This window comes from Molothrus aeneus, chromosome 20 (genome assembly GCF_037042795.1).
Source record: "Molothrus aeneus isolate 106 chromosome 20, BPBGC_Maene_1.0, whole genome shotgun sequence".
Lineage (NCBI taxonomy): Eukaryota > Metazoa > Chordata > Aves > Passeriformes > Icteridae > Molothrus > Molothrus aeneus.
The window spans coordinates 8,271,282-8,293,322 of NC_089665.1; the positions used below are offsets into that span (position 1 = coordinate 8,271,282).

Sequence of the window (22,041 nt, forward strand, 5' to 3'; positions counted from 1 at the left end):
GTGGTAAGGTTGGCACAGGGTGCCCAGAGCAGCTGTGGCTGCCCCTGGATCCCTGGCAGTGCCCAAGGCCAGGCTGGATGATGCTTAGAGCACCTGCTCTGTGGGAAGGTGTCCCCGCCCACGCAAGGGATGGAACAGGACGGGCTTTGAGCTCTCTCCCAACCCAAACATTCCCCGGTACCTCCAGCCCGGCAGCGCCTGTCAGACCCCCCCCCTCCCTCCCACGGGCGGCCCTTTCCCCCCGTCCAGCGGGGCTCTAAGGGGCAGCACGGCCGGGCCCGCTCCCCGCGCTCACCCCAGCCTGCGGTCCCCGGCCGCCGCCTTCTCGTACCACAGCCCCGGCGCGGCCGCGCTGCGCTCCACAGCGGGCGGAGGCGGCGGCTCCCGGGGGCTCTGCGGCTGCAGCACCCGCACGGGGCTCCGCCGCAGCGCCCGCACCCCGCGCCGCCCGCCCGGCCCCGGCTGCGCCCGCGTCCCGCGGGGCCTCAGCAGCGCCCGCCACAGCGCCGGCCACGGCGCCGCCATGACACCGCCCCGTGACGTCACCGCGGCACCGCGCAGCGCCCAGTGACGTCACGGCCGCCGCCATGGCCGCCCGCAGGGCGCTGCACTTCGTCTTCAAAGTGGGAGACCGGGCCCGCACGGCGCGGTTCTACCGGGAGCTCCTCGGCATGAGGGTCAGCGGCGACGGCTGCGCTCGCTCGGGGGGCGGCGGCGGCTGCGGCCTGGAACCGGCGGTTCTGCGCCCTCCGTGTGCCCGGAGCGCGGCCCAGAGGACGGGGACGGGAATGGGGTGGGGATAGGATGGGAATGGGCATGGGCATGGGAATGGGGTGGGGGTAAGATGAGAATGGGGTGGGGATAGGATGGGAATGGGAACGGGAATGGGGTGGGGGTAGGATGGGAATGGAATGGGAATGGGGATGGGGTGGGAGCCGTTTCCTGCCCGCTCCGGCCCCGCTCCCTCCCGCTTCCCCAGGCCTCGGGAAGGCGTTTCAGGTTGGAAGGAGGGGATGGATCCTCGGGGTCCCCTCCCAAGCCAACCCGTGCAGTGGCTCTCCAGGTGCTGCGGCACGAGGAGTTCGAGGAGGGCTGCAAGGCCGCCTGCAACGGGTGAGTGCCCTGAGCTGTTATTCACACTAAAGTAAGGGTTATCTTATCTTTTATTCAATCTCTTCCCTTGGAACCTACAGCCCCCCACTCTGCAGGTGTGGAGCTTGTATTGAACATAAATGCCACATCTATAGATTGATACTTGTCTGAATTGTTTCTTAGCTTACCAGGAATTACATCCAGTTTCCACTGATAGTTTATATAAGCGTGGTACTATCAAGGTTCTTGAGTTAAAAATCCCTCCTGTTAGCCCCAAAGGCTTTTGTAAAGAAAAAGGAATGAAAAAAAGAAGAAAGAGGAACACATTTTATTCTGAAGAGCCCTTTCCTACTCAGCAATAAGGAAGTGATTATGTAATTGCAGCTAATGAGCAGCCTGTGCCCTTAAAGCACTGTTAATGAGGTAGAATTGCTTTTATCATATGGGCATGGATGACAGCTCGGGGTCAAATCTGCCATGATCTCACTCTAGAAATGCAACTCCCCCTTGAAACACAAATACTTGCATCTCTTGGTGGTTCATTTCAATTCTAATGACATTAAAATATGGATAACATGGATATTCCAGCCCTTATGATGGAAAATGGAGCAAGACCATGGTGGGCTATGGACCTGAGGACAATCACTTTGTGGTAGAGCTGACTTACAATTACGGCATTGGGGAATATCGCCTGGGCAACGACTTCCTGGTGAGTTCCACTGCAAGCAGCCAACCCTTCTCATGATAAGCTGATTTACCTTAATAATTAGAAGCTCATTTGTTGTATGGATTGTACCAGCTGCCTTTTTTTTAATGCTGTTTGGTTCCTTCAACACTTCAGTGTTGTTTTTGTGGTTGTCTCTGAGATGGAAGAACAGATTTGTGCTCACTTAAAGGTCCAGAAAACATTTCTGGAGCTCTGCCTCTGCTCTGGTGTTTGCTGCCAGGTCCAACATGTAATGCTGAGCTAGGAAGGACTTGCTGCAGGAAAACACTCTTATATTTATTATTTTAATAATTTTTTTGAGATTTAGTGGCTGGCAGCAGATGGAGCTGTCGTATTTGCTGTGTGAAAACAGGTGATGTCTCTGCATCCACCCCGTGGATTGTGTTGTGTCCTCTCTAGGGCATCACTCTGGTGTCCAGCCAGGCTGTGAGCAATGCCAAGAAGATGGGCTGGCCCCTCAAAGAGGTCACCTCTGGTGTCTTTGAAACTGAAGCCCCAGGAGGATACAAGTTCTACCTGGAAGACAAGGAACGGCTCAAGCAAGGTGAAATATTTACCCCTACTGGTGTTCAGCAGAGATTTACCAATGGGGTATTAGAGTGTGTTTATTTTGATGTCATTTTGTCAAACAGAACACTTTTTAAAATCATTTCTCTGTTACTTCTCAAGAGTACTAATGACATTAACTGTGGGTTTAAACCTGTAATGTTTGTAGCTAATTTGAAATTATTGCAATCCTCAAGATCCTGTGTGGAAGGTAACCCTGGGTGTCTCAAACCTGCAGAAGTCTGTGAGCTACTGGTCTGGTTTACTTGGGATGAAAATATATGAGAAGGATGAGGAGAAACAAAGAGCTTTGCTGGGCTATGCTGATGACCAGGTAAGTCCTTGGAAAGACCACCAATTTCCTGAGAACAGAATCTTAAAAGGGAAAAAGTCCTTAATTAAAGCAACTGTGCCCTTAATTAGGAGTGTTTTAATTGAAGCTGTATTGAATTGAAGCTTTTAAAAAAAGTCAGGCTGTGGTTTGCTCTGGCTTGGTGGCAAAGGCATGGATGCGGGGATTTTGGAATCACCAGATCCTGGAGGAAAAGCTGCAGCCTGGAGAGCAGTGGAGCAGTGTCCCTGCAGCCCAGGCTGGGTTTTCCCTGCAGCCCAGGCTGTGTTTTTCTGTTGCAGTGCAAGCTGGAACTGAGGGCTGTAGGAGGGGCAGTGGATCACGGGACAGCGTTCGGCCGCGTCGCCTTCTCCTGTGCCAAGGATGAGGTACCAGCCCCACTTCCCTCAGCCCTTTCCCATTTTTAGTATTAGCAAAACTCACCTTGTTTATCTTCCTGGCAGTGAGGTGATTTTAGTTTGTTTTCTGTTTTCAGCTGCCAAGCATTGAAGCCCTGATGAAAAAGGAGAATCAGAAGATTCTGACACCTCTGGTTAGCCTGGACACACCTGGCAAAGCCACAGTGCAAGTGGTGATTCTGGCTGATCCTGTGAGTGAAACTGGGAACAGGGATTAAACTGGGGTTAAATTTCTCCTTGCCATTGGTTATAACTGAGCTGCTTCCTTCCAGGATGGCCATGAAGTCTGTTTTGTGGGAGATGAAGCGTTCAGAGAGCTGTCCCAGGTGGATCCTAATGGTGACAAGCTGTTGGATGATGTAAGTGACTGCATGATCATTTTCTTCCTTTTTAGAGATACATGTAATTTTTCTCATTAAAAATAATTATATCTTAAATAATTTTTATTTATTATTTATTTTTAATTTTTATTTTATTATATATTTTCATTTTCATTTATTTATATTTTTACTTTATTATTTTTATTATATTTTAGTATATATATTTATTTTAAATCTTATTTATATTTTAGGATATTATTTTTATTTTATTCCAGTATATATTTTTATTTTCATTTTTATTTTATTTATTTTGAAAATGTTTACATTTTATATAATTATTTTTATTATTATATTTTATAATAATTGTCTATATTTTATTATTCATATCCATATTTTTATTATACATATCCATATTTTTATACATATCCATATTTTTATTATTTTTATAAATTTAAAATTTATTTTTAAAACTTAATTTTTTACTCATTAAAAAATTGAGTTTTTCCTAGAAGCAAATTACCCAGGCTTGGTAAGGAAAATAAATCAATTTTTAAAGCTCACTTGGTACCCTGGGTAGACTTGTCCAGCCTCACTCTTGGGGCATGGTCACATTGTTTGCTGTGGCATAGAACATTGGTTTTCAGTGTCAGTTCTCCTTATTAGTAGCTAAAAAATAATTAATCCCTCCAGAGAGGAAGGGATAAATTATTCCTGCTGTTCTGGGCACTTCCCCCTTTCTTTGTGCAGGCCATGGCTGCAGACAACAGTGACAAGTGGTTTGCAGAGCACAACATGAAGAAGGTTTCAGCTTAGCTGGGGGAATGGCCTGGGCTGCTCCTCTGTGCCTTGGAGCCCTTCCAAGAAAATGCCAATCCTGTTCCAGTGCTGCCTTTGCACTCAGAGGCTGCTGGGATGTCCCATGGTGGATTTTTGGGTTGATTTAAGCTGATGTCTCTGCCTTTCACATCTCCTCCTTCCAAAGAACTGGGGCTGTGCAGCGAAGGAGCAGCTGGCTTCAGAACCAGGGATCATCACTCAAGGAAACCTCACATTTCTGTGGTGTTGTACTTGAAAGAAAGGTGAATAGATGCGTTATTTTCTGATTAATTGATTTTCTGATTAATTTGCTTTAGCTGTTGTTTATTTGCAGGCTAGAGAGGAGATTTTGAGGTAGCTGTGGCTACTCCCCCTCTCCACTGGGGTGTGGGGTGCATCCCTTTATTGGGAACAAAGAAATGATTTGTGTGAATGCTGCATCCTTGTTTCATTCCAAGGTCTTTCCCCAAATTCCAGGGGGAAATTCCACTCAAGAGCCCCTGGGATGTTTCTCACTGGGATCCTGCTGTGGATGGGGTGGTTTCCACTCCTTCTCCAGGAGATTTCCATGAGCTGAGGCTGTGCTTTGGGGTTTGCAGCTGCAATGTCTGCTGAGGTGCCAGGGGGCAGCTTGAAATAAGATTTGCAGTTAGGTTTTGGTAAGAAACTTTGGAAATAACGGTTCAGGGTTTATTCCTTTGGAATGAAGTCACTCTGCTTTTTCTGGGAACACAGGGAGTCACTCCTGGCATTGTTTGTGCCAGGTATGCTGCCTGACTGCTCGTTTTCCTGATGAAAAAATGAAATAAAATACCTTAAATCGGGTTCTCGTCATGAAACTGAAATGAGTTTCATGGAGATCAGGCATTTCTGAGCTGGAACAGGAAAAATACCTTGCTGCAATTTTGTCTGAGCTTTTCAATTCACTTTTAATGAATTGAAATAATAGGTTTTGAATCCTATTGGTCAAATTAAACACAGAGTTAATGAATTAATTCATTAATTAAGCCCAATTCAATTTGTTTTAATGACTGTTTTGAATCCTGTTTGTCAAATTAAACACGTTGATATTGGAGCACAAGATTAATTAATTAATTAATTAAGCCCAGTTCAGTTTTTTTTAATGACAGTTTTGAATCCTGTTTGTCAAATTAAACACGTTGATATTGGAGCACAGAATTAATTAATTAATTAATTAATTAAGCCAAATTCAATTCAGTTTTATTGATGGTTTTGGATCCTATTCATCAAATTAAACACGTTGATATTGGAGCACGGTAATTAGTTAATTAATTAATTAAGCCCACCTCCGCCCCGCCAGGGGGCGCTGTGGGCGCGGCTTGCGCCGTGACGTCAGCTCACCGCCGTGGTGACGTCATCGCGCGGCGCCGCCGCCATGGAGCCGGCGGAGCGCGGGGCCGCGATGGCGCCGGGCTGTCCCGGGGGCCCGTGGGCCGTGGGCGAGGAGACGGCGATCCTGCACGGCGGCTTCCTGCTGGCCGCCCGCCTGCTGCAGCCGCGGCCGCTGCGGGAGCTCCGCAAGGCCGACTGGCCCCGCGCCGGGGTGCCCATCACGGACGCGCTGCGCGAGATCGGCGAGCGCTGCCCCTCGCCGCGGGGCCGCTGGAAGGAGGAGGCCGTGGCCATCGTGTGGGCCAAGATCCTGCTGCCCGCCCCTCCTGCCGCCGCTGCGGCGCTGGAGTGGGGCTGGAAGGAGGACGGGTTCTTCTCGGTGGGCGCGATGATCCCCGATGTGAACCACACCGCGCTCTTCGAGCTGGTGAAGGCGCTGGGCGTGCCCCGGCTCTTCGTGCAGCTGCTGCTGGCGCTGCCCCCCGGCGTGTGCCGGGCACAGCTGGAGAGCTTGGTGCAGTACATCTCCAGCGACACATCCCCGTCCGACGTCAGCTTCTTCTTGGACGTGTGGTGGGAGGTGCTGAAGCACAGGGAGGGACAGGAGGATGCCACGGTGTCGGCGTTCGGCGCTCTCATCCATCAGCACGGCGGGGAGCCCTCGCTGGAGGATGGGCTGCAGCCCCCGAAGAGGTTCAAGGGTGACCCTGCTGCCCCCGGGCTGCCGGCGGTGCTGCTGCAGGGATTGAAGCAGATCCGAGGCAGCATCGCCCAGCCCCGCCTGAGGTGCCACGCCCTGGCCAACCTGGCCGAGCTGCTGTGCCTGTCCTCGGGGCTGGGGCCAGGGGACAGCCCCCTGCCCATCACAGAGCACCTGGCCAAGCTCAGTGCCATGGTCAGCCTGTGGAGCAGTGACACTGACAGCCAGTACCACCCCTGTGGGCTGGGAGAGAAGGTGAGGGAGGCAGAGAGGAGCATGAGCCTCCTGTGCCTGACCAGACCCTCTCGTGAGGAGCTCTTTGCTGGCTTGAACTTGCTCTGCAGCTTGTTGCAGGCCTGGGGAGAGGAGCTGCAGGACACTCTGAGGACACCTGAGGAGCTGAGCTTCGAGAGCTACCGGCTGCTGGATGCTCTGACCAGCCTTGGGAAGAACCTGGATTTCCTCTCAGAGACCAGAGACCTGGGGGAGGGCGAGACACATCTGGTGTCAGAGCTGACACAGCTCACCAAGGACTTCCTCAGGGACACCAGTGCTGTCCTGGAGGATCTGGACACCAGCCTGGTGTCTTCAGTTGCCATGGCAATCATTGCACAGAGGCTGGACCGCCACGTGGACACCTGCTCTGTTTTCGCATCTGAAAAGACCTGGGCTTTCTCAAAGGCCTGGGTTGAGTGCCTGGTGGAAAACAAAGCTCTGTTCCAGACCCCTGAGCTGGTTTTGAAACTGCTGGAGACGCTGGTGAGCTTTGCCACATCCCACCATGACAAGGAGACCCAAGAGCTGCAGATGCAAGTGACCAAAGCCATCATGGAGTGTTACACTGAGCTCTCATTGAGTGACAAAAACAAAGTGATCTCAGGTGTCCTGGCGTCTTGGGGTGGCCCAGGTCTGTCCCAGAACGTGCAAGTTGTCAGGGAGGGTTTCCAGGAGGACCTGAATGTGACTTTGAACCAGATCACAGAGAGTGTGTCTGATGAAGGCCTGGCCAGGGCGGTGGCTTCTGTGGCCAGGCTGACACTCCTGTCCCCTGAGGCCACAGTGAAGCAGGTTTGTCACCTCGCTGTGGTCAACCTCGGAGCACACCAGTTCCTTGCCCAAATCCTCTGCTCCTTCCCAGCACTGAGCTTCCTGGAGAGCCACGAGGATGCAGGCAGGCCACACAGCCTGGTGCTGAGGTGTCTGCAGGAGGCAGTGTGGGGGAAGCTTTCCACAGCAAGGGAAGAGGAACAATTCCTTCAATTCCTGGCCTTTCTTATGCAGCCAGGCTCAGCCACCCCACTGGTGTCACCTGCAGAAGTGACCAAAGCCTTTGTCCTTCCCTGTTTGAAGTCAGGCTGTGCTCAGATTGAGCTGAGCCTGCAGATCCTCAGTAAGGTTTTGGGAATACCATCCTGCTCAGAAGAGCACTGGATCAAATCCTGCCACCCATTCCCGCTTCTCCTCAGCCTCTGCAAACTTCTGGATGGTTACACCAAGTACTGGCATCAGCCTAGGGAGCAGCTCTTCCCTTCCCTGGAGACCAAAGACCTGATTCTGAACATCCTCTGCCAGCTGTGTGAGCTGCTGGGACCAGAGACCGTCCCCTCCCCGGAGCTGTGGGTGCAGTCGCTGGCCTGGCTCCACAGGAAGGTGGCAGCCCTGGACTGGACCGTGGGGCTCCGTCTGAAGAACCTTTATGGGGACCACTTCAAGAACGAGGTCCCAGCAACACTGTTTGAGATCTGCAGGTTCCCTGAGGACGAGTGGACATCCCAGTCCTGGCCAGCCTATGGGCCGGGCAGCGGGCTGCTGGCGTGGATGGAGTGCTGCTGCGTGTCCCCAGCGCTCAGGGACACCATGCTGGCACTGCTCTCCGTCAACGTGGACAACCCTGAGGAGGTGAATCTCTTCAGCAAAGGCTTCCTGGTGGCCCTCATCCAGGTGCTGCCCTGGTGCAGCCACGGTGAGTGGAAGAGGCTGGTGCCCGTGGTGGAGCAGCTGCTGCAGAGGCAGGTGCTGCACGTGCCCTACACGCTGGAGTACGTGCAGCACCTGCCCCTGCTCAACCTCCGCCCCTTCTCCTGCCACCTGCAGCTCTCTGTGCTCCTCCTGAGGGGCTTCCAGCTCCTCTGCAGCTCCAGCTGCTCCAGCTGGCTGCCCCCAGAGGCCTGGCTGCACCTGGTGCAGCTCTACTGCTCCAGCCTCACCGACCTGCTGGCCTCCCTGCAGGCCACGGCGCGAGCCGCGGCTCAGCCCTGCGCGCAGGAGGTGTCCTTCACCTGCATCCAGCTCTTCTGCCACCTGCTGCACGTGGCTGCCATGCTGCCAGCTGGGGGCTGCGAGGAGCCCCTGCTGGTGGTGGCCCTGGAGGTGCTGTCACAGTATGAGGTGTCCAGCAAGGCTGACGTGTCGCCGTGTGCCGCGCTGCGCAGAGCCAACGAGGGGCACTTCCTGCAGTCCGTCACCGACAGCCTGGGGCACGAGGAGCTGCGCTGCACCCTCCTGCAGAAGCTCAGCAAGCTGGGAGCACGCTCAGAGCACTGATCTGGACCTTGTAAGATCTGTAATAAACCCTTATGTTTCGTTTTTTGAGTTTATTCCCTCCCTGCTGTGTTCTCCCGCTAAGCACTGGAAGTAGGAGTATAAAGATGGGTAGGAGGAGCCACTTTGGTTTTCCATTGGAATGGCTGGCAGAGCTGTTCCTGAGCCAAGCTGCCAGTTCTGTGGCTGCAGCCTTGCCTGCTGGCTCTCTGCATTTACACAGCAGCCTCCAGCATCGAGGAAATAGCTTCCCTCTGGCTGCTTTGCCACCAGCCCTCTCCTAGTCCCGGGAGAATTGCTGGTTTTGCCATGTGCTGCCTGAGGCTGGAAAGCAAGTTGGAGGCTGGGATCGAGTTGGGTGAGTTCAGGACAGGCAGGAACCTTTGGAAATCCATGTGTGCTGCTTCTGCCCGGAGGTGGGGGTGCAGCAGTAACCCCACATGTAACGCCCCCACCCAGCAATGAACAGCACGTGGAAGAGCCAGCCAGTGGTGTGACTCAGAGAGGAAATCTTTATTGGTCTCCTGATAGTAAATAGGGCAGTGTTAGTGCAAACTGAGGTGCCTCATTGGCTGGGGTTTTTTTTGGTCCTTACATAAGGCACGTTATTCGCAATGAAAACAGTGAGATACAACATCTGTAAGGAGTTGCAGGAGTTTGTAACATCAGCTGGTCTCGGTGGTTACTGTGACTGTGGAGTCTCTGCAACGACAACCACAGGTCGGAAGAGGCCCTTTTTGTTTTTTTACACTGTATCCAGAACAGCAGCTGTGGTTAGGATGAGATCCAACGCCCAAAAGATCCAGGTTTCGCAGAGCTTGGCTGCTGGTTTCAAACAGAATGAAAGGCACAGAGTGGTCACAGGTCTCTGGGCATGGGGGCTGTGCCAGGGCTGTGCCAGTGCAGTTCCCTGCCTGGAGCAGGCACAGGAGGCTGCAGGAGGAGGTGGCTGTCCTGGCTGCAGGGGATGAACTCAGCTGTGGTCTGATTGCACACATCCTGTGGTGCAGGGCAGGCTGGGGAGCCTGTACCCATTTTACTGTGACTAAAAGTGGAAATGAGCTGGTCAAGGACCAGCTCAGCATCCTGCTCTGGGGTTGCCGATTCCTTCTGTGCAGCCCCACGTCTGTCCCTGGCAGCCTCATGGGGGTGGGATGGGGCTGGAGGGATGGACTGTACAGGTGTTTCCAGGGGGTGGTGGTGCCAGCTGCAGGGCAGGGCCTGCCAGGTGGTTTTAAATACCTGCTGAGGGGATGCAGGCCAGATAAAAGCAGCTGTGGTTAGGGGAGGGAAAATTGCACCCCTTGCCAAGGAAGGGCTCTGCATAGTGCTCTGTGTGGTGGTGGTGAGACAAGGACTTGGCAGGCTCCTGTCCCCATCCTGTCTGAGACAGCAGAACCATTCCCCTGTCCTGGCATGAGCTTCTGCCCTCCAGCCCTGCTGGGAGCACAGGAGTCCCCCCAGGACTGTCAGAGGTTTGTAGAGAAAAGCACCCAAAAGCACCGTGTGGGGTTGAGTGGAGCTTGAGCCCAGCAGCAGCAGGAGGAGGAGGAGATGAGGTGCACGTGGAAGGTCAGAGGCCGAACAGGGCTGTAGTGTAGAGCTGAGGTCAGTAAAGGTCAGGAAGGGCTCTGCAGAGCTGTGCTGCAGCTCCAGGCCTGGCTGGGGCCGCGGCAGGTCCGGCACAGGCTCCCCATGGCCGGGGCTGGGCCCGCTCCAGCATCTCCGCGCCGGTGTCCGGTGTCAGCGCCGGGGGGGGCTGGAACAAACCCCTCTCGTGTAACCCTCGGGCCGCAGAGCCGCCTCCCAGCGGGAATGTCGCGCTTCCAGGCCGGCTCCCCCCTCGGCAGGAGGACGCGAGGAGAGCCCTCCAAGCCCCGGCTGTGCTGCGGACGGGAGGCGCTTCCAGCGGAGCCGCCGCTCCCCGAGGGAAGGGCCGGGGGCTGCCCCGTGCCAGCCCCTGCCGTTATCAGCTCCGTTATCTGCTCCGGTGGGCGGGAGAGCCGCTGTAGAGCCGGGCGGCCTTGCGGCAGATGAGCATGAACCAGTAGAGCTGGGGGGCGATGAGGGAGGCGTTGGCGATGTTGCAGTGCAGGGGGATGCGGAACGGCACCAGGTACACCGGGATCCCCACCTGGCGGCCGTAGGCCGCGTACATGAAGGGGAAGAGGAGGATGCGGCACACGAAGAAGGTCACCAGGACGAGGATCCCGTTCACCTTGTGCAGGAGCGTGTCCTGCATTTTGAGCTGGGGAGGAAGGAGGTGAATGTGGGGTGAGCAGCATCACAAAGCTCCGGGGCACTGGCGGTGCTGGGAGCATCCAGGAGGGCTGGAGGAAGGGGAGTGGGAAGGGATGGAGGAGGGCAGAGGGCAGGGGTGGGAATTAATGTGGTGCAGGAGAGGGCAGCACCAGCCCAAGGGCATGCTGGGCATGCTGGTGACTGGGAGAGAGGGATGGGACGCTGGGAGGAAGGCAGCACTGCAGGGGAGATCTGTGCCACAGCTGTGGGGCTGCTCCTCTCTGAGACACCCCCAGCTCAGCCAGTGCCTGAAGAGGGCCTGATGGACCCTGGGCCAGGGAAAGGGGATGAACTGCTGGGGGCTTCCCGGCCCTGAGCCCCATCCCTCCTGACCTACCTGCATGAGGATTTTGCCCAGTGAAACAAAAGGTGTGCTCAGCTCTGCTGTGAAGATGCAGCCCACGAAGAAGTCCCCCAGCTCTCCCCTGAAGTGCTGTAAAGAAAGCCAGCACTGAGCATGGGGCCCTGCAGAGAGGTGTCCAGGAGCCAACACCCAGCATGTCCAGAGGGTTCTGGACTCCTGCAGCAGCCCTTACCTGGGTGATGGGGGTGAGCACGATGAGGATGAAGAGGTGGTGGGTCACCATCAGCCTCTCCTGCAGGAGGAAGCTCCACACGCTGGCCAGCGAGTGCTTCTTCTCCAGGATCCCCTTCTCCTGGCTCTTGTGCCAGTGGCAGAGGTACATGACATAGATGTCATAGGTCATGTAGGGAACCAGGACCCAGACATACTCCACAGCCAGCCAGTGCCTGGGGAGGAGCAGCACACACAGAGACATCACAACAGCTCCCAGCACCTTGCTCTGGGAGATAGAAGAGTCTTTAGGACTGAAATGGCAGCATTCTCAATGGATTTTGAAGCTGAAAGGGGGTGAGTTTTAACTCTGTTTGGCTCAGCAAGTACAGGCTGAGCCAGAGAAAAGGTGCCTGGTACGTGTGGAAGAAGGATCTCAGTGCTGACCCTGCTGCTGCTGGGCTGTGCCAGGCACTGAGCTCAGCCTGGCCAAGCACAAACACAGCACTAAGGATGGATCCTGATTAGCCCCACAGCCAGGTGGTTGCTGCACGGACCAGAGGCACAGCATTTTTTGGGATCCAGCACCAAGCTGACACCTTTGCACAGGTGATCTCCTCCCTAAGCCCTCAGACCCCCAGAGCTGGTGCTTGGTGGTGGAAACCCCCAGTCCTGGGTCTCTCCTGCCTGTCACACTGCACCAGCTGGCTGCCTAACCCAGGGAATGCTTGGGAAGCACGTGGAGAGCTCAGAGTTAACCAGGGATGGCTGGCCTGGAGTTTGGAGAGTGAAGCACAAAATATCCAATATAGGCAATAAACCCCCATGAGGCGTTTGTCAGTTGGGAAATAATTGCAGGCAGCTGCCTGTTCCCAAAGCATGTTGGAATCCTGGTTGCACAATCTGGGCAGCAGCAAGCCCTGCTCTGCAGGGACACCAGCCTCCTTAAAAAGTCCTGCATGAAATCACACTGATTAAAAAAAAAAAATAGACAAAACTACCCTTTGCTGTTGCTTGGAGAAATGTAGCTTGGGGCTCAAATCTCTTTTTGCTCTCTTGCCATCCCAAGGAAAAAATTATTGTGGCAGTTCTGCTCCAGATGGAAAGATGTGAGTGGTGTGAAGCACGGGTGGCAAGTGATTGTGTTCGCAAAACTTGCCCAGGGCTTTGGAGGGCAATTACAGCACCAGCAATATAACGATTGTCTGCCTCTGGAAATAAACTGGCAAATTTTACCGCAACCTTTGTGATGCTTCCTGGCTCGCTGTCTTGCTGTCATCTTCCCTGCTGAGCACTGGGCTCAATTTCCTCCAGATTCAAAGAAAATCTAGGTCTCTGCCCACAAAGTGTTTGCACAGAGCCCTTGGCCTTGAGTACACCCAGGCAAGCAGACAGCTCCGGGGGAAGGAGGGCTGCTGGCAGCACCTTCTGTCTGTGTGGCTTTGGGATCCATCATCTGCCTTATCTATACAGCAGAAATTTTATTTCAGAACAAAAAGATAACTCATAGATTGCCTGGGTTAAGCAGGTGTGAGGATCTGGGTAGATATCTCTACCTAGAAGAGCAAGGCAAGATAATTCATATCTGTGTGTTAAAGACAGGTGTGTATGGCCAAGGTGGCAGCCCTTCCTGAAATTCACCCTAAAATTGGTGTGTGATGGTTGAATTCCAGCTCAGCATAATTATATTCTTCCCTCCTGCAATCTTCTCTGCTAGTCTGGATAATAGCTCTGTTTTTAAGTCTTCTGACCCAGATTACACTATCACTGCTCCTGAGAGCCACTTCTGGGCAGTTTATCTCAGAGCACCGAGGACAAGGCAGCAAGATTTTCCTTCAGAGCAAGCTCCATCCCAACTTTACCATTTCTGGACTATTTCAGAATCCTTTTGGCATGCCTTGATTTATCTCTGAAATCAGTTCTCAACAGGTCTGCTTGACTCTACAATTTCAGTTTCCAGCAAGGAGACTCCCTACCCCTTCAGAGCTATTGATATCTGTATTTTTCTCTCATATCCAGCCCATGTTCCAGCCCCTGTTCCAGCCCATCTTTTGAGGACCCTGTGCTGGCAGAGCACCCTCAGGCCTGAGCAAGCTGCTGCTGTTCAGGGGGTGTACAGCCAGCACATTGCCCAACCCAAATGGGGCAAAGAGGAGCACGAAATCGATTTTCCTCTCCCCTTTGTACGTGCAAGCCTTTGGCAGAGCACATCCTCAAGCACATCCCCAGGGGGCTCTGCCTTACCTGTCGTGCACCACGTTCTTGCAGCTGAGCATAACCGTGATCCCCGACACCGTTGCCATCGTGGCTTGGACCGTTGATACCAGCCTGAAACGGACAGAGAGGAAAGGGCTCACCCCAAATGTGACCCCAAACGGGCCGAGGCTCGGGGCTGCCACCGGGAGAGCTGGTGGCACTGAGGTGCCCGCTCCGTGCACACCCCAGCGCCTCGTCACGGCGAGGACGTGTCGGGGTGGCTGTACCAGGGGGATCGTGCCGGCTCCCGTCCCTTCCACCCCCGCGGGCCGGTGGAAACGCTGCCGGTTCCCCGTGGGCAGAGGGAGGGAGGGAGGGAGAGCTGCAGCGGAGCATCCCCGGCCCGACAGCGGTACCGCGGTGCGGGTCCGGCCGGGCAGAGATGCCGGTGCTCGGGGGGATGCCCGTTCTCCGGTGGGATGCCCGTTCTCCGGTGGGATGCCCACGCTCGGAGTGCTGCTCCTTGGCGCCGGTCCTTGCTCCCCCCGCTCGGGCCAGCCAGGGACCGTTCCCCGGAGCGTCGCGGCACCCCCGAGTCCAGGCTCACGGCCGGCGCGACTCGGTGCTTGTGGCCCGCCCGGATCGCTCCCGGTCCCGCTCCCGGTCCCCATCCCGGTCCCGGCGGGTCCCGCCGCGGTTCCCGTCACCTCCCGCCGCTGCCGCCCGTACCTGCCGCTGAGGAGGATGCGGTCCTTGAGGCTCAATCCCGGGGAGGCCCAGCGCAGCAACCGGATGCAGAGGATGAAGAGCCCCGGGAAGAAGGCGGAGGCGAGGGCCAGCGTCCGCCACATGGGGACGAGCGCGCTGTCTCCCGCCGCCGCTTGTCAACAGCCGGCCGGGCGGCGAGAGAGCCCGGCTCGGCTCGGCTCGGCTCAGCTCGGTCCGGCTCTGCTGGGCCAGGCTCGGCTCGGCTCGGCTCGGTCCGGACCAGCCCCGCCGCTCCCGCCGCCGCCGGGACGCGCCCCGCTCCGCCGGGCGGAGGCTCCGCCCCCGTCCGGTTAAACCCCGCCCACTCAACGGAACCACGCCCATCCCGACACCTCCCCGGCGGGTCAAGCCCCGCCCCCTGGCGGCCCCGCCCCTCCCGCGCGCTGCCGGCGGAAGCGGCGCCGCCATGGAGGAGGACGAGCCGGAGCTGGAGGCCGGGCTGGAGGCGGCGCTGGAGCTGGCGCCCGCCGTGCAGGCCGCCATCGAGCAGGTGCGCCGGGCGGGCCCCTCTGCTCAGGGGACAGGTGCGGGCGAGGCCCGGGGCCGCTCGGTGAGAGCCCGCGGCCGGCTCCGAGCCCTTCCCCGCCGGCTCCGGGCCTTCCGCTGCTGGGCCCGGGAGCCCCGGGCTGGCCGTGCCCTGTCAGCCCCTGTGGGCTCGAAGCGGCCGGGCCCGCGTCGGGGGCTGAGCGTGGCTCGCCGTGTCCCCGTCGCTGATCGCAGACGCGGTCCGTGGTGTGCAGAGCAGCCCGGTGCCCGTGGCTCGGCTGGAATTGGGATAATGGGAGTGTCCTGGTTCCATTGCGGTGAAACACACAGGGTTTGCATCCAGAGGGTGCTGGCACTGCCCAGGCTCCCCAGAGAAGGGGCACGGCCCCGAGGCTGCCAGAGCTCCAGGGGGGTTTGGGCCCCGCTCCAGGGGTGCCCAGGGTGGGGGTGTTGGAGGGGCTGTGCAGGGACAGGAGCTGGGCTGGATAATCCTTGTGGGGCCACCCCAATTCAGGGCATTCTGTGTTCCAGTGTTCTCTGAAACCCTTTGTGGCACCTGGAGCCAATCCTGTGAGAACCCAGGGTCAAACCATGGCTCTTGTCCTCTGTGACTGAGCCTGCCCTGCCTGCAGTGACCCTTCCATCCCGAGGGCTCTTCCTGGAGCAGAAGTCTGGGCAGCAGCAGTGTCTGTCCCACAAAGCAGCACTCAAATTTAAGTTTTTGCACTTTCTTGGGTGTTGAGGCTTGTGGGTCGCTTTTGGTGGCCCTCTTTGAAGAGCAAGGGGTGACTTTGGGAACTGGTAAATTAAATGGCAACTTCTAAAGGGGACCTAGAGCTTGTCCAGAGAAAGAATCCTCTGCACCTGTAGACATTTGCTATCAGGTTAATTATTTTAACAAACATTAAAGCTGTAGTAAAATATTCACATCCTGAGCACTGGGAGATGGTGAGGATGACACCACCTGCTGCTTCCAACTTCCTCTCTGGCACTTCTCAGCCCAATAATCCTGTTGCTCCTGTCAGTGTTCCCTAACCAGTTTTGGGGCAAAAGCTGCCCAGTTCTGGTTAAATGAGCAGAGCTGGCTCAGCTGCCCTGCCGGAAGCAGGGTGGGGAGCACAGGCAGGACTGGTGCCCCACCAAAGCCAGGCTAGCATTTCTGATTAATAGGTTGTGACAAATTGCTGGGAGTGACAGCTCCTGCAGCTGCTCCAGCTGCCTGCAGCACTGATCCCTATCTGCACTTGGAGTGGAGCTCCTGAGCAGCCTTTATCTCCCATCTCACCTCTTGTTTCATCTGCTCTTAATACCTGCGGAGGTTTGGGGTTTGTGGGGATTGGTTGAGTGTGAGTTGTGAGCAGGATGGGCTGAGTGTGATGCTGCAGTTGTGCTCTTACCATGGGCTGATGCCAGATCATTCTCTTCACTCACCACAGCCTCGTGCATGTTTAACTGCTGCCTGCTTCTCCCGGGCCACAGGATGACTGGGAAGGCTTCCCAGGAGGGCTGGTTCAGGCAGAATTTGCTTTTATCTCACAAAATCACTGATTTCACAGTGCATAAATGCTATTTAATGTGCCCAGGTATGAAGGCTTTCAGGGGATGCTGTGTGGGGTCAGCTCTGCTTTTGCCAGGGGCATGTTGGCCTTGGGGTGCAGAGCTGATGGCTCTGTAAATATGGGACAAATATCAGAATCATGGAATACTTTGGTTGGAAGGGACCTTAAAGACCATCCCATTCCTTCCTGCATCCCAGGCTGATCCAAACCTCATCCAGACTGACCTTGAACCCTTCCAGTGATGGCACATCCACAGCCTCAGTGTGGTAGCAGAGAAGGGAAAGCACCACACACCAGTCTCTGGGGACAAAAAGCAAATCCTGGCAGCTGTGTTTGTGTTGTTTGAGCTGCTGAGGAGAGATGAGATCTGTTTGCAGCACAGCTGCTCTTTCCCCCTGCCCAAATCATTCAGCAGATTGTGTTTCTCTTTGGTGAAAAGTGGCAAACCCAAGTCCCCAGAGAACTTGTACAGCCACTCCTTGATTCATTCACGTTTCCTATTGCAGGGCTGTGGAAAGCAAACCCTCTGCCTGTCACCATGAGGCCTGGCAAAGCTCTTGCCTGCTGAAAAGAGCAGGGCTGAGCCTCAGTTTGTTCCCAGACAGCAGCAAAAGCATCAGCGTGGTTTGGGATACAGAGCTCGTGTGCCTTGGGAATTCCTGGATGGATGGGTTGTGCCAGGGCTGTGTGTGGAGTCATGTGTGTGAATTATCTGTGTTTATCTAGGCTGATAGCCACAGAAATTTTGGGAGGTCACAGCCCTGCAGAGCATGTGGATGCTCTGCTCCTGGCCACTTGTTAGAGAAATGCTGTGAAACTCAGCTGGAAGTGGGTGCTGAGGGAATTAAAATTGTAGAAACTGTGTAAAGTTACAGAAATCACTGATGATGGTTGATTGTGTTTGTTTCCCTCCCTCTTCCCAGGTATTTCCCAGCCAAGATCCACTGGACAGAGCAGATTTCAATGCTGTGGAGTATATTAATGCTCTCTTTCCCACTGAGCAAGTAAGTAATGCTCCAAATACTCTCAGGCTTCACTTCCACACTTTTTACTATCAGATTTTACTTCCACCCTTTACTATCAGGGTAACCTGATAGCAAATGACCAAAGCAGTGTTTAAACCTCTATCCAAACCTTTTATTTTAAACACTAGCACAGGAAATAAAGCTTTAACAATAATCACTTCTTAAATTTGCAGCTCACAGGGTTGCTGTCATTATGTGTCTCTTTCCACCCAGAGTGCTTGCTGCAGTTAAAGTCTTGCTTTGATTTGTGGAAATAAATTAATTTTCTCTGTAGATGGAGTAAATGTCATAACTTGCCATATATCAATCATTGGTGAGTTCCTGGGGTTTTCAGCCAAATCAGGCAGGTCTTGCCTGTACAGTATCACAGGAGAGTTTGAATCCAATTATTTATTTTGAGATTTAAAGAACGAGATTGCTGTGGGCCCACATCCCTGCTTGGTGTTCCCAACTTCAGCCCCAGGGCAGTTTTGGATTAACCTCTTGCCAAACAGAGATGTTTCTACAGGTGAATTTTGTGTCTTGAGGCTGCTCCAACATCTCTTATGTCTGAGATCCTCTGCAGCACTGTGGTTTTGCCTTGCAGCTTTCTCCAGTGCTGTGGTTTGGCTTTTTTCCCCTTTGCCAGCAGGGAGGAGCTGCTTCCCCAGCAGTGCCTTCACTGCATCCCCTTCCAGCCTATTTTCTGTGGCCCTGGGCTCTGCAGGAGGGGGTCTCAGCCCCGAGGCTCTGTCCCCATCCCCAGTGCCCACTGGAGGTCACTGTCACACCGTTCTGCTGGCAGAGGACAGGGCACAGCTCAGGGATGGGGGAAACCTGACCTGTCTTTTTCTGCTCTTTGTGATGTGACCGAGGAGCAGCTGAGTTGTTGTCTCAGCTCCTCCACCTGTAAAACAAAACCATTGCTCTCCTCTTCCCCAAAACCCCTGTGTGATGAAGTGTTTGGGATCACAAATTCCTCTGTAGAACATTCACCATTTCACTTCTCTCTGATTTTTTTTTTCAGTCTTTGGCAAACATTGATGAAGTTGTGAACAAGATCAGGTTGAAAATAAGGTAAATGTTTATATTTCTGCATTTCATTGCATCTCAGGTCTGATTGTCACCAAGGCTTCATAAAGTGCTTCAGCTGACAGGATTTAGTTTGTTTAAAAGGCATGGATAGGACCAGCCTCGAGTCTAATAGTGGAACAAAACAATTATAATTTTTATATTTCACTTCTATTATGTGTCCTTCAGGCTGTTTAAGCTGATGGGTTGCAAAGTGCAGCTTTGAAAAACAACTAAGAACCAAAAAATACCAAATTTTAGTACAGTTTGAAGGCTGAGTGAGCAAACTACCCAAAAGACTCAGTTGCTAAGAATTCATTGTTTTTGGGGTTGGAATATATTGTAAAAACTCCCACTCTCTATTTTTAAATTGTCTTTATTGGTCCTAAAAGTACAAAAGAAACACAAGTGTGCATGAAATAATTAAATTTTCTGTGCTGGCTGATATTGCCAACATGAAATGATTGAGACAGCACTTTCACATGTGGGAAGTTGAAATGCAAACAGACAAGGGAGAGCTGACAATATTGCTTAAGGGAACAGGAATGCAAGAAACCCTGGTTAAATTAGGAAATGGATTTTTATTTTTGCAACAGGACTTTGAAATTGTGCAAGATAGCGCCATTGAACAGAGAGGGAGGGGGGAAATAATGAGTTTAGCATTGGTAAGAGCAGGGTTTTTTTTTGTTTTAAATTGGTTCTGTAGCTCTCAGGACTCCCCCCATTTGTTTGGGTCAGGCTCCCAGAGCCTGGGTTTGACACTCTGGGGTTTTTCCTGCAGGAGGTTGGATGACAACATCCGAACTGTGGTGAGGGGACAGACCAACGTGGGACAGGATGGCAGGCAGGTATGTGCAGCCAGCAGTGCCAGGGCCTCTCACCTTGGCATGTCACCCTGAGGAATGGCTCTGGCAGGCAGAACTCCACTGCTGCTGTTGCTGAGATGTTCCTGTGCCTCTGACACTGATGAGCTGCTCACTCGGCAGCTGTTGTGACCTGCCTCACCCTCTGAAGGGAAGGGAATGAGGAATTGATTTAAAGATCAAAAGCAGGAGGCCTGTGTGTGCCACTCTGGAGCTGATGATAAAACAAGCAGCACTGAGCAGGCACAAGTACATTTGATCCTGGGTGGGGATCAATACAAGGCTGTTTGTCCTTTTCACTGAGCTGTTTGCTGAGGTGTCCCAAGTTCTGTCACTGTGCTGATCACTGGCTGCCTCTTCCTCTTGCAGCCTCTCAGGTTTTCTCTTGTTTTTTGCCTGGCAGAGGTGTTTTCTGGGGGTTCAGCACTGGTGAGCACAGCCATGTCTGCAGGGGCTGTGGGTGCTCAGCTTGGCTCCCGTGCCAGCTGATTTTGAGGTGTCACCTGCTTTGGTTCTATTTCCTGTCCTGTTTTAGAGGTCATTGAACCTTGAACCATCAGTCAGGGTTCCTCAGTGACTTCTTAATACCAGCCTTAACACTGGCATGGGGTAATGACCCTCTCTATTCCCCACTCCTTGCTACCACATCATTTGGTATCTATTTCTAATCTCATTTCTGCCACAGAGCCCTCAAGGGAATTATTTAAGCTGTCTATACTTTTGTCATGCTTTAGAAAAACATGAGAGCTGCTCACCTGTCCTAGCAGAAGAAGTTGAATCATGGATGTCTCAGCAGTGCTGTTAAACTGGGGATGTGCTTGGGATGAGGCTTACCTGGGAGTGGTGCTGCTGTAATTACTGTGCAGGAGGGAGAGCAGCAATCAGGTGAGGTGGCAATTACAGGACTTGAGGAGGGAGTGGAAGCTGGTGCAGTGCTTGGGGAGTTTGGCTGTGGTTGGAAAGCTGGACCTGTTGTAGCCTTTTGGGCCCACCTGAGAGGATAAATTCTCTGAAATGCCACAAAGGAGTGGCATTGAGAAGAGCTTTGGGTGAGAATTGCCTGGAGTGCCTCAGGGCTTGGAAAAAAGGATGAACACAAGCAGTGCCATGATCAGTGCCTGTGGGATAACAGGAGCATTTCTGTGCTGTGGAGATTGGCCAGCTTTGCTCAGAGCTCTGTCCTGGGTCTGTTCTTTCTCACTCTTCCATCCCTTTGAAGTTCTCCAGGGCATGGGCAGTGTCCTGCTCTGAAGCACCAGGAAGGCAAAGCTGTCTGTGCTGCCCTTCCTGCAGTGTGGTTGTAAAGGAACCAGTAAAAATCCTGATTAACTAAAAACCTTCAAGTGTTCACTTGGGTGTCCTTGCAGGACATGTTTCAAGTGGCTTGGAGCTGTAGTTAATCACAGATATTGCTGTATTTAGCTGTGGATTTTCCTGTTTTCCCTCATTTTGCTGCTTTGCAAAGTAGAAGCAAACTTTAAAACAGATGCCAGAGCTTGCAGTGGCATGGGCTGAGGCCAGACAATCTCCCAGGAGCACAGCTGTTGTTTCTTACTTTGAGATCCTAACAAACACTGAAACCATTCAATTATTTAATGTGTTACTTCTCTGGGAAGAAAAAAAGATTGATTCTGAACTGCTGTGAGCTTTTTCTTTCTATGTTTCTAATCCAAGCCCATTGTTTCACACCTGGATTTGCATTTTTTTGTGTGAATTGCTGGAGCCAGACTGTTGGAGTGGCAGGACTTGGCTGGGTCTTGAAGTTTAAAGCAGTGAAGGAGCATCAGCAAGCTCAGATTTTGGAGATCACAGGGACCTGCAGCAGAGGAGGTCTGGGGAACTCCTGAGTGGCATTTCAGTCTGAGATGGAATTTTACATTTGTCACTCCAAAATCAGAGAAAACCTAGCAGGAACATTTCTTGTTGTTGTCACCCCTGCCCTGTGTCCCCTGAGTGTCCTGGGTGCTGTGTGGGGGAGTGAGGCACAGCCCTTTTCACATGACCACCCTGCTGATAGCACATTGTGGGGGTGCAAACCTTGTTTTCCAGCTTCAGCTGCCTGTTCCTGTGCTGAAAAGTGCCTTTGTTTTACCAGCATATTCACAGGGGGAATCAAGGACACTTGGAAATGTTTTTATAGAGTAAGAGGCCTGACTGCTCCCACTTGGAGGGGAAGGGTTTTATTTTCCAATGCAATAAATTGTTTTAAAACAACTGAAAACAAGGTGCTGTTAAGGCAGGTCAGTTCTGTGCTTGGAAGGGAGTTGCTGTTTTCCTTATTTAGTTTTCCTGGTAATTTGGTCCCACAACAAAATTAAGTTCTTGTTTCTACTGATCTATTCTTACTAAATTTGTAAGAAACTTGTATCCTCAAGACCAGTATTTCCCTGGAAAATTGGATTGACACATCCACATGGACAGATAGTGTCATCCT

General features: G+C 53.3%; 4 protein-coding genes across 5 annotated transcripts in view; 3 read left to right on the plus strand and 1 right to left on the minus strand.

The window, feature by feature from the left end:
- Window positions 1-572: 572 nt before the first annotated feature.
- GLOD4 (glyoxalase domain containing 4) lies at window positions 573-4,542 on the plus strand. Its single transcript, XM_066563253.1, has 9 exons — window positions 573-677; window positions 1,064-1,113; window positions 1,681-1,801; window positions 2,219-2,363; window positions 2,563-2,699; window positions 2,999-3,085; window positions 3,193-3,306; window positions 3,388-3,474; window positions 4,183-4,542. Exons 1-9 carry the CDS (start codon window positions 588-590, stop codon window positions 4,246-4,248), a joined length of 897 nt encoding a protein of 298 aa, XP_066419350.1. The 5' UTR covers window positions 573-587; the 3' UTR covers window positions 4,249-4,542.
- A 123-nt stretch (window positions 4,543-4,665) lies between these two features.
- Window positions 4,666-8,901, plus strand: GEMIN4 (gem nuclear organelle associated protein 4). Of its 2 annotated transcripts, XM_066563252.1 has the most exons (2): window positions 4,666-8,267; window positions 8,399-8,901. In XM_066563252.1, the coding sequence occupies exons 1-2, from the start codon at window positions 5,648-5,650 to the stop codon at window positions 8,689-8,691; spliced, it is 2,913 nt and encodes a 970-aa protein (XP_066419349.1). In that variant the 5' UTR covers window positions 4,666-5,647; the 3' UTR covers window positions 8,692-8,901. The 2 variants fall into 2 exon arrangements, with proteins under 2 accessions (XP_066419349.1, XP_066419348.1); XM_066563251.1 differs by having other exon boundaries at window positions 4,666-8,901.
- Window positions 8,902-9,334: 433 nt separating this feature from the next.
- On the minus strand, window positions 9,335-14,707 carry TLCD3A (TLC domain containing 3A). Its single transcript, XM_066563255.1, has 5 exons — window positions 14,586-14,707; window positions 13,905-13,988; window positions 11,683-11,896; window positions 11,484-11,579; window positions 9,335-11,093 (listed from the first exon to the last, which is right to left on the minus strand). The coding sequence occupies exons 1-5, from the start codon at window positions 14,705-14,707 to the stop codon at window positions 10,824-10,826; spliced, it is 786 nt and encodes a 261-aa protein (XP_066419352.1). The 3' UTR covers window positions 9,335-10,823.
- Window positions 14,708-15,018: 311 nt separating this feature from the next.
- Window positions 15,019-22,041, plus strand: part of VPS53 (VPS53 subunit of GARP complex) — a 64,474-nt gene continuing 57,451 nt past the window's right edge. The window contains exons 1-4 of the mRNA XM_066563508.1: window positions 15,019-15,114; window positions 17,593-17,673; window positions 18,701-18,750; window positions 19,526-19,592. Of these exons, the coding sequence (XP_066419605.1) occupies window positions 15,031-15,114; window positions 17,593-17,673; window positions 18,701-18,750; window positions 19,526-19,592 (282 nt within the window). The 5' untranslated portion in view covers window positions 15,019-15,030. The remainder of the gene's footprint in view (window positions 15,115-17,592; window positions 17,674-18,700; window positions 18,751-19,525; window positions 19,593-22,041) is intronic.

Excerpts from the sequence above, each read along its gene's own strand:
- GLOD4 (XM_066563253.1), top strand. The coding sequence starts at position 588 with ATGGCCGCCCGCAGGGCGCTGCACTTCGTCTTCAAAGTGGGAGACCGG. Across the intron at positions 1,802-2,218 it reads GCCTGGGCAACGACTTCCTG|GGCATCACTCTGGTGTCCAG; the intron begins GTGAGTTCCACT and ends TGTCCTCTCTAG. Across the intron at positions 2,364-2,562 it reads CAAGGAACGGCTCAAGCAAG|ATCCTGTGTGGAAGGTAACC; the intron begins GTGAAATATTTA and ends GCAATCCTCAAG.
- GEMIN4 (XM_066563251.1), top strand. The coding sequence starts at position 5,648 with ATGGAGCCGGCGGAGCGCGGGGCCGCGATGGCGCCGGGCTGTCCCGGG.
- TLCD3A (XM_066563255.1), bottom strand. The coding sequence starts at position 14,707 with ATGTGGCGGACGCTGGCCCTCGCCTCCGCCTTCTTCCCGGGGCTCTTC. Across the intron at positions 13,989-14,585 it reads CGCATCCTCCTCAGCGGCAG|GCTGGTATCAACGGTCCAAG; the intron begins GTACGGGCGGCA and ends TGTCCGTTTCAG. Across the intron at positions 11,580-11,682 it reads TGCTCACCCCCATCACCCAG|CACTTCAGGGGAGAGCTGGG; the intron begins GTAAGGGCTGCT and ends CTTTCTTTACAG.